This window comes from Limulus polyphemus, unplaced genomic scaffold, assembly GCF_000517525.1.
Source record: "Limulus polyphemus unplaced genomic scaffold, Limulus_polyphemus-2.1.2 Scaffold2451, whole genome shotgun sequence".
Classification (NCBI taxonomy): Eukaryota; Metazoa; Arthropoda; class Merostomata; order Xiphosura; family Limulidae; genus Limulus; species Limulus polyphemus.
The window spans coordinates 18,956-30,584 of NW_013668061.1; the positions used below are offsets into that span (position 1 = coordinate 18,956).

Sequence of the window (11,629 nt, forward strand, 5' to 3'; positions counted from 1 at the left end):
TCCTATGAGGAATAATAAAAAAAAAGTTAAATAAAATTCATTAAATAGCATTTTTACTCTTAGCTTTCAGCTTAATCTGTAAATTTTGTTAATTTTACAAAGTACTGGTGTCATAGTAACAGTATTTTTTTTTTTTTACAAAACAAACACATGTATTTAAAGCATTATTGTTTTATAGATAATACACACTTGGATCATATTGGGCAAAGAAACATTTCAACATTGAATTATGGCATAAACATGCAGTAATTACAAAGAGTAATTTAGAGTTCAGACAATAAATGAAGAGTTTGTTTTAGTCCAAAGCTACACATCTGTGCTCTGTCCACTGCGGGCATTGAACCCTGAATTTTAACGATACAAGCTGACCGCTTAGCTACTGGAAGACGAGAATGAATAGAGTAAAAACTTCATTTTAAGCAGCTTTGAGGCAAAAATCAAGCCCACATTTGTATTAACACGAACAGATGAGTTAAATAGGGAGTTTACGAATAAATATGGAGTGTCAAGGTTTATTGACAAATTTTAGTAATTTGAAAAGTTGTTTATATCTTATCTAGGATTAACTTCCATACACGTGTCGAATGAGTTGCATTTCTTACAATTTTATTAAGAACAGGAGCCTTCTTCCTGAAATATTGAAGCATCGTATGAAAAAAAAAAGTAACTTTGTCATTACTTACCACAGTAAATGTTTGAATGTAGAAATGTCATTTAATTTGTTTATTTTACTACAAAAGATGTTTCTTGATATTCTTTAACCAGAATGTATGTGTAAATAAATCAATTAAACGTTTCTAAAGTCAACCTTTTCACTTCCGTTTTATTCAAACGAGTTATGTGATTAGTCAAACAGTGTTTAGCTGCTGACAAATCAACGTTCCACATAGCAAGAGAGTGGGCTAGACATTAGATGCCGATTGGTTCTCCGTTTAAAAGTATCCCTTCGTAACAATGGATTCTTTGAACCTGTAAAGGCTCGTCTATGTGTATTATCAGTGACGTCAACTCAACAGTATTCCAGGCTGAAGTCAATGAGAACACATATGTAAAGATGTGAAGTGTGTCTGGCTATTATTTCAACAGCAACGTTTTCTGTGATTTAAAGAAAAATATAACTTGGGCATGCTCTTATAGTTCTTGAGCTGCGTCAACAAGAGAATCTATTTATTTATGCTTGAGGTAGGAAAGATTCTTATTCATTTCAAAATACATAATTTTTGTTATGAATATGTAATTTAATGAAATGGAGCAAAGCTAAAATTTAACTTTTATATAACTTTGGGTAGTCCACATGACAAATAATTTTATCAAGTAAAAAATTACGTTACACTTTATGCTCATGGTATAATTCTTTATTTCGTATCCATTTGAAATTTCTATTTTCTGAATGTCGTTCAAGAGCTGGTTTCTCCGTTTTACTTTCACTCTTAATGAAGCAAGGTATAAATCAGATAAAAACATGTTACCTCCGTGTGTATACATACTAAACGCAAGATAATAAACCAGTAACAATAACATTTTACCTTTATATATATATATGTATTATATGAATATAGTATATAAAATATTGGCTTAGACTGTATGATGCTGTATGATGTATAGTGCTTGAAACTTTCTTTATGTCAGTCTTCAGTATGTTAAATAAACGGAATCGCAAACCTATAAGATATCTTACAAGAGCTCACTGAAAGACCGTTAGTAAGTAGCATGCCACTTGTTATGAGATGTTTTCATCACTAATTTGGAACGAATTTACTAAAACACATTTGCGGATTCCTGTAGAAACTTGTATGTTGCTATTCAGCTGATATGAAAGAGATCAATAATGTTTACCTCGGAAAAGCATTGAATTAAAAAAGTAATAATAGTTGCATTTTTAGGTTTTCTGGAACGAATACTTTATAAGATGGAAGGATGTTACATGCCCAACAACCCTAGCTTCGGGCAAGAACTGTGGCGAACTCCTCCGAATGGGTATGTCTTTGACACGCATTCGCCGGTCGCATCACATGGGACTGGCGGCAGAGGAAGCGGCCAGAACTTCGGATATCCAGACCTCAATGTCTCCCGATCACCTGTGGATTTCAATTTCACCAACTGCAGTTTTTCAGCTATGGATCCTGATCCAATAGCGAGCATGTTAAGCTTCAACAGTTACTCTCCTCCGTATAAGTAAGTCCAAATTATCTATCGCAGATAGTGTTATCATGCAATCATTAGAATAAGCAAGAAAACATTTGGATATTATATTCTTCTTATGACTAAAGTTTTGACGTACTTTCGAATCTGGTTTGTTTATTTGTTGTTAAGCGCAAAGCTTCACAATGGGCTATCTGTACTGTGCCCACCCCTTGTATCAAACCAGATTTTTAGCGTAGCAAGCCTTTAGACTTACCATTGAGTCACTGGGGGGGGGGGGCGCTCGAATCTGCTCTAAGCTGTTAATTCAGATAACACATGATATATTCACCATATATACTGTTGTTAGTTTAGCTATATGAATTATATTTTATTTTAATTTGGCGATTTCTTTAAGTTGTATTCATTGTTACATTAATCATGCATTATAAAAAGTTTATATAAACTTTACACAATTTTCAAGGCGTCGAAAATCGCATTGACAATTGATTTAATCAACTCTCATTGGTTATCATTTTGTTTGTTTAACATTCAGTTAAATTCATGTTTAACATTATGCTGGTTTATCAGATGGTGTATTCAACCCTTTCGCTGTTTAAAATTTTGTTGGTGGATTAAAAGCTATTTAATTAACCCATTCATTGTTTATCATTTAGTAGTTTGTTGATTAGAAATGGGTTTAAACAAATTATTCACGTTGTTCAATATTTTATTTAATAATAGATAGTTCAAAAAATATATTGGTTGTCCAGCACTTTGCTGTTCATCACTTAGTTGTATTAAGAATTATACTACGCAAACCAATCATGTTGTTCAATACTTCGTTGTACTAATAGGTAGTTCAAGTAATCCTTTGGTTGTTCAGCACTTGGCCAAATTAACAATTAGATTAAGCAACCCACTGGTTGTTCAGCACTTTTCTATACTAATAGTTAGGTTAAACAAATCATTCTCTGATGAAAATTTTGATTATTGACTGAATAGTCTGCAAAACAGTTTAAGGTTGTAAAGTATTAAAAGTTTCAGACAAAAATTTATCTAATAGCATTTTGTAATAGCAGTTTGTATTTTGATCACCGTTAGAAGTACATGTCTTAAGCACTGTTATAGCTGGTAGATCTTAAATTTCTTCAGTTACTTAGAAATCCGACCAATAGCGACGATGCTACGCTATATATACATGTTTTTAGATGTTTTTCAATCTAATTTCAATGTTTGTTAAAACTGATGACTATATATATATATATATATATTCATAATTTTTAACAGCCATTGAAATTAGATTGAAAAAGATCTAAAAACATGTATGAGTAGATTGATAAAATGCACTACGATAAAACATATACTACATGAGGTCAAATTTAACCTTTGATATGTTAAACGTTAGCCAGATCCTAAAATATTAAAGAGAAAGAAAAGGAAGGGATAGTTAATGCAAGCCAGCTTACCGTCGTCCTGTTGACAGATTTCATCTCTTTACAGACGAAGAGAAACTGATATTTTAATATTAGCACTCTATTTGAAATTATTTTGGTGATACCACCTCCGAATAACAACACACTCCTGAATGTCATTATATCTCATGAGCATATGTTGAGTGTTAAACAAAGTAAATAATTATCTTTGAAATTACAGACGTACATCCTAAAACTTTACCCATAAATACCATAAGCTAATGTTACGATTCCATGGTGCAATGGTGGGCTGAAGATAGATTAGCACCCCTTCTCACTATACTTACTTTAGTATACAAAATTTTTTCGATAACATTGCATTACGTATAAAAATGGTATAACATCAACTTTTGTTCAGAGAAATTGCTACAAAAAGTTTAATATATAGTATGGTGTTTATTACAGCATAGTACAGAACAGTGTATAGTAAATTACAATACAGTAGTCTATCTAAAGCTGTTACAAAAGTAGAAATCACATATATGTAAAAATAATCATGAATGAAGAAGCAAATATGTAGCTTGATATGACATTACCATTCAGGGCACTTTAGATTTAGGTAGGCTTACTTTAGTATGCTTGTAGAATAGCCATTAATGATGAAGCAGATATAGAGCTTGATACAAAATTACAACTCAGGACGCTTATATTTATGTACTCTTACTTTAGTATATATGTAAAAATAATCATCAATATTGTAGCAACTATAATGCTTGATACAAATTTACAACTCATGACACTTTTGGTGTAAGTAGCCTTACTTTAGTATATATGTAAAAATAATCATCAATATTGTAGCAACTATAATGCTTGATACAAATTTACAACTCATGACACTTTTGGTGTAAGTAGCCTTACTTTAGTATATATGTAAAAATAATCTTTAGTAATGATGTAAATATAGAGCTTGATACAAAGTTACTACTCAGGACATTTCAGGTAGTCTTACTTTAGTATATATGTAAAAATAATCTTTAGTAATGATGTAAATATAGAGCTTGATACAAAGTTACAACTCAGGACATTTCAGGTAGTCTTACTTTAATATATATGTAAAAATAATCTTTAGTAATGATGTAAATATAGAGCTTGATACAAAGTTACTACTCAGGACACTTTAGGTTCAAGTAGTCTTACTTTAGTATATATGTAAAAATAATCTTTAGTAATGATGTAAATATAGAGCTTGATGCAAAGTTACTACTCAGGACACTTTAGGTTCAAGTAGTCTTACTTTAGTATATATATATGTAAAAATAATCTTTAGTAATGATGTAAATATAGAGCTTGATACAAAGTTACTACTCAGGACACTTTAGGTTCAAGTAGTCTTACTTTAGTATATATGTAAAAATAATCTTTAGTAATGATGTAAATATAGAGCTTGATGCAAAGTTACTACTCAGGACACTTCAGGTAGTCTTACTTTAGTATACTTGAAAAAGAAGCATTAATAATGAAGCAAAGTGTGACAGAAAGTTAGAACCTGTTAACAGTCAAAATTTAAATTCATACAACACCATCGGTAAATTAAACGTAAAATCATCGTTTTCAGGTATCCATGTCCTATATCATTCTTCTAAGGTGTTTCGAATGTTAGGCTCAAGTATATAAAGCGTTTATTCTTGTAATTTTTCTCAAATCATACATTCTAAATTTCAATTTTTGCAACAATTATATGAATATTGAGAAATCTTGTTAACATGAACACTTATATCTGACATATTTCACTAATAGTATCTCCTTTTCGTAATAAAAAGATGCCAATGCTTATAATCTGTAGTTTTACTAGCCAAGATAATTCTATCCATTAATCATTTATTCAAAGGAAATAAATATGATAAGTAAACCTTATTGCCTCTTTATACTGAGAGCAATTTTCTGTCCTCACAAGTTCAATTAATTTTAATCAACCTGAGGAGAGTCATAAAGTAATACTTGTTGAATTTTTGCATCTAAATCACTTTCTATCCTTTATCATAGAAATTAGGCTAGAAAATTCATTATCACTTTTCTTTTCTAAAAACAACAAAAATATAAGTTGATTTTATGTTATGTTTGAGATTATTGCATTACAAAAGGAATATTAAGTAGATCTGAAGTATAAAAACCATAGATACATCACCACTAACTGTACTAATTAAACATTTGTAGATATTATGCTTAGATATTTATATTGTAAATCTATTTTAACATATTTTAAAGTGGTTCTGATTAGTAAAACATTAAAACAAAAAAGATAAAAAATAAACAAAGTCCCCCCCATTGAAAATTGCACAATGTCCTTTACAAATTCGACACCACTTAAAATCCAGTAAGAGTCTATTAGAGGTTCTGTCAATTAAGCTTGAATTAAAAAAATAGAGACTCATGAAGCAGTGCCTTCATTGAGTAACGGGTTTTGGGTTTGGCACAGATAACCATGGTTACTTTGCGCCATAAAACCCTAATAATCAAATAAACGTTCTGGATTAGCAATTTCTCAAAGTACTACATAAAATAAAAGTAGCGTGTTAAAGGGGGGTATCTACAGTATCCATTAAAACAATATCAACATATCACTACCTCAAGAAGTTTGTTTAAATATTGTAAAAAAAATAAAGGTAATAAACCCGAGGCAATTAACAGCAGAACAAGGTGAAGACATAAACTAGAAATTTGCTTCTCTGTTAAACTAGATTGATCCACCAATATCAAATCGAAGAGTAGTCAACCTTATCTAGTTTACCTTATTTGAGGCGTGACAAACCAAATCATCTTGAATCTTTTTGCTAAAATATCAAGTAGCTCTAAACTTCACAGTTATGCCAAAAGGTATTAGAAACTATCTAATCTAATATAAAAAATAGTCCAACTAGAGATGAGTATGCGTCATACGTTTTTTCCAAGTTTTGTACACCAATGTAGGATGCTTACTAAGGTAGAACCCCACCAATTTATATTCATAATTATTCTAACTGAAACTGAAATGCAAATAATTCTAATTAACTAAAATTCTGCTGGATGGATGAATAAACAAGTGCTTATATTATGAAATAATGTAAATGTATTTGATTACTTGGAGAAAGATAACAATGATCTATGTCATAAAACTTACAATCGAAATATAGCGACTGTACAACCTTTCTTACAAAATATCCAGACATTACTCTTTCATATCATTTACGTAATGTTTGGAAAATATATTAATCTTTTTTGCCTTGGACCGTTATTAGAAAGTAAAACAACCGGTAACTGATTTCCTGCAAAGAAATTAACAAAATACAATATTTCTAGATATTAGATAATAGAAAGCTTTGAAATAGTGCTGAGAAATTCTATTGCTAATTCATGTGTAGAAATAGAAAACACTCATCGGATATTTTGTGCAATTTCCGTTATTAAATACAGTATCAAGAACTATGTATATATATATATATATATAACCATATATTACTTAAATATAGAACTATAGTTACTGTTCATTTGTAGTGTTAGTTTTTGTAGTTTTCCAAAATAACGCTAATGCATTGTCAAGTTGAATTTATAATCCATTATGATCTTGTTACCTAAAGATAAAACAGCAAAATGTGATAAATGAAACGTTTTTTTCTCAGGTAACTATAAGTATTACAGAAAATATAGTCAGTTTCAAATGTTTCAATAATTTTAAATATCATTCACATAAATATCTTTAATTGTATCAAAAAGTAAAGCAAACATACTAATTTAATGCACTGTCTTTTGATATTGTTGTAGCTTTGTTCTTTAAATATGACGGACAATGAATTAAGCTCATTAACTGCTTCGTGCACAGTTTATAAAAAATATATTATGATAGTTGTTTAATCGTAGAAGAAGTAAGAGAGAAGAAAGTTACGAACTTTTCCATGCTAAGTAATATTTAAAAGACAAAATCCTATTTACCTTTTAATTTAAAAAATGTACAAATTAAATGACAAAACCAGCATTAAATTATATATTTGAAAAACAAAAGAAAATAGCTATGATATCTTTCAACCTTGAATGTTGGTCCATGTAATTAAAATCAACAACAACAATAAACTAAACAAACACGTGCATGGACATATGAATATTCGTTTTGATACTGACGTGAATTATGACCTGGATCGTATGGGTTATTCTCATTTCTCAAAAATATCTAAAACTTTCTGAACAAAAAATATGTTAATCTTTGTTTATGACCTTCATCATCTTTAGTTCATTGCTGAGCAGTTTTCTGACTCAAGCCTAGGATAACTGTTACATTCCACCAGTAAATAAAAAGACTAAGATACTACCACACGTTGAAAAAGTAATATAAACGGAAATTAAACTGAAATTATTTTATACAAATGACAGAGTGAACAACTGTTATGAGCGAAAACTATAAATCGAAACGATTTTATACAACTAACTAGTACAAGAACTCTGTAACTAACGAAACGTATATCTAAACTGCAACCATTTTATAGAACTAACCTGTGAAAAAAGCACTCTTACATACGAAAATGGTCATTACACTGAAAAAGTATTGTACAAATAATCAGTAGAATAATATCTTATAAACGAAAGCTGTCATTAAGCTGCAGCGATTTTATACAGCTACTAGAACAAAAGTTCCTTTATAAAGAAAAGCTTTCATTAAACTGAAACATTCTTTTTACAAATAATTGGTTAAATAAGAACTTTTACAAGTCATTGAACTGAAATGTTGCTATATAACTATTAAAGAAAACTCTCACAAGCGAAAGTCTTCTCAGTAAACTGAAATGATTTAATATTTAACGTACTAGCAAAATAAGCTGACTTAGAATATCAATAACATATACAGAATATCATTATTCTGATAGATTTTACATTCAACAATCGATCTGGTTGAATATTAGATTTTTTTAGGTAAATATCACCTGCAATCGTTTAACCAACCATGTCGTATGTAAACTTCCACTCTCAGCGGTCGATTTGTATTAGATTTCTTCGTCTAAACATTACCTGTATTTTTTTATTCAATCGTGTCTTATGTAAACTTCCATTCTGAGTAAGCGATCTGGTTGTATATTAGATCATTTCATACAAGAAAAGTTTTCAAACCCGGTGGAGTTACACTGGCAGAAAACAAATACAAAACTTACCTTTGTTCTAAGTTTGTTTTAATATTATTTGATTTATTGTAGCAATTCACAAATCTTATTATCTAGATTTGTATATATTTCATTTTTAGGGAATACCCGGCAGCTAAAGAGAAAGGACCTTACGGACACGATATGGCTGATGTTCTACTGTCCTTAAAGCACGCTGTTGTACATCCCGGTACTGGATTTTTGACATCATCTCCCGTAGCGTCGTCTTCTGGCGTATACCCACCATGCAGCGACCAGTTATCACCTTTATCACCTATGTCACATCCTCACTACGGTCATGTAGGACTTAATTTTGGAGGGAGCACCCCCTCTCACGGGGTCAGCTCCCCTAACAACGTTTCCTATTCCATCTACCCCCAGTTTCAGGTGACTAATAATAATTGCATGGTCCCACAAAATAACATGTACTATGGAGTAGACATTCCTCCTCCCTCACCCATGGGTACAGTTGGTTGCAATGGTGTTTCCCAAGCTACCCAACCACAGGGAGGGTCTATGTTCCCTGCGTCGATGAGTGTGAACTTATCCATGAATATGACCATGGGGGTTACAGGATTTGGAGATCATCAGTTTTATGGAAGTCCCACTGGACCACCCCAGCCTCAAGTTCAATGGAGTGCTTCTGCAGCAACTCCCAGTCAATATGGAGCTACTCAGGTGCAAGCAGGTTATGGACAAGTCGGTTACACTCCTCCTTCCCCTGTGTACAACCCTGTAGGAACTTGTACAATCACAGCTGAACTACGGTCTGGTGATACCATGACTCTTCCACCACTGGAGAAAGAATTCTCGACTAGCATGTCGCCGCTAAAGTCCATGAATACCTGCATCTCAGCACCCAAACACCTTGATTACGGTTTTCTGCAGCCAGTAACCACAATGAAACCAAAACCGCGAGTTGTACCTGTCGTCCCTCGCACAGCTCAGTTCATTTCCCAAACCGGAGTTATGGAAGAACCGCCATCAGCCTGTAGTAAGCCTAATTTGTGCCGAATATGTGGAAAGACCTACGCTCGACCAAGTACCTTAAAAACACATATGCGCACACATTCCGGAGAACGCCCCTATAGGTGCAACACTTGCAACAAGTCTTTCTCCCAGGCGGCTAACCTAACAGCGCACATCCGCACTCACAGTGGCGAAAAACCTTTTCGTTGTCCCATCTGTGAACGCCAGTTTTCTCAAAGTTCTTCAGTCACCACACATATGCGCACACATTCCGGCGAAAGACCATACCGGTGTTGTATGTGTAAGAAAGCCTTTTCTGATAGTTCTACCTTAACAAAACACCTTCGTATTCACAGTGGAGAAAAACCATATCAATGCAAACTGTGTCTTCTACGGTTCTCCCAATCTGGGAATCTTAATCGACACATGCGTGTTCACGCTACTACAAATTAATCCTAAAACTTTTATGTTGTTCGAACACCTGAAACCCCAGTTCATCAACTGTTTCCACGACTATGTAAGTAGTAATTAAGAAGAATTATCTCTGATATGAAGTTTTACGACGGTTTAATACACAGTTAAAATATCTCCACAATATTCACTCTTGTGTTACAAAATTGCTACGGATGTTATGAGTTGTGATGTCAAGCTGGAAGAATAACGTTGAGCTTAATTATAATATGTTAGTGACATAACTCATGTCTCTGGGATCAGTGACGTCACTTTCAGCCTCCAGAGTCACAATAATTATAAAAACTTTTATGATGTTCATCGCACATTAATTTTATTTCAGTAATCACATATATATATATATATATATATATATCCTTAGATATATAGTTTATAAATGAGTAACGTATATGATTGAAAATAAATAATTAATCGCCTGCCATGAATGTAAATTTTAAAATAAGGCATTAATTTTGAATATTTTACCAGAGTCCAGTGACTTTTAAGAAGACAACAGCTACTTTGTCCTTCATATTAGTGACGGAAAAAGTCATTCATCCTTCGACATGACTCGAATTTTAAAGTTTGTAATTTGTGTGCACGTATGCATATTCGTGTCATATGTTTTTAACCATAATTATTACAAAATAGGCTCTGTGAATGGGGTTTTTCTACTCAATTTATTTAGCTGTACGAATACATAAGTTATATGGGTTCAATCCAATACTTTACTATGTAAAAGAGATTACAAAGTTAGACATATTAATCACGACCTTCAGGTCCAATATCTTACCAGATTTATAAAACCTTGTAGAACGATCTTCAAGACATCTTATGAGATTTGTAAAACTTTGTAGCACGATCGTTAGATGTAATATTGTGTCAATATTATGAAACAGTATAAGCTGATCTTTTGGACCACCAAATGTATAACTTTATAAAACCGTACATTATAGTGAACCGTCAATTTATAAAGCAGTTTAGGCTGATCTCCAGGTTCATTATATTAACTACTCTATAAAACAGTCTCAAGCGATCTTCATGCAGAACTCCATTCATAGCGGAACGGCGTACTGGCACTTATTTTTGTAGGCGGAACAATGTTCCGGAACTTTTTGGAACTTTTTCCCGATGAATAAAAATCTTTTTACATTACTCTGTTCGAACTTGATGATACACATGTGAATTATGTGAGTTGTTATTATTTACCCCCTTGTAATGTTCGAACTTGATGATACACATGCGAATTATGCGAGTTGTTATTATTTACCCCCTCATACTTACAGCACGATATGATCTGTTGATTAGTTTGGCGATAATAACAGTGGATAAAATATTTAAAAAAACGTCTTCTGGAGAGAAACCATAGTTTTAAGTTTTGTATTTATTTCAATAACTTATTGATTTAATTTTTAATTTTGGCAGTTTTAATTAAATAAAAACACTAGTAAAGGTACGTTATTGTTAGTTATTTTTTAAGGCTGTTATTAAAATAGTATAGTGCTTTCTGTC

The 11,629-nt window shown here is 32.0% G+C and overlaps 1 protein-coding gene across 1 annotated transcript; it reads left to right on the forward strand.

Moving 5' to 3' along the window:
* The first annotated feature begins 1,909 nt into the window (after window positions 1–1,909).
* On the forward strand, window positions 1,910–10,120 carry LOC106466989 (protein glass). Its single transcript, XM_013927301.1, has 2 exons — window positions 1,910–2,175; window positions 8,800–10,120. Exons 1-2 carry the CDS (start codon window positions 1,910–1,912, stop codon window positions 10,118–10,120), a joined length of 1,587 nt encoding a protein of 528 aa, XP_013782755.1.
* Window positions 10,121–11,629: the final 1,509 nt, after the last annotated feature.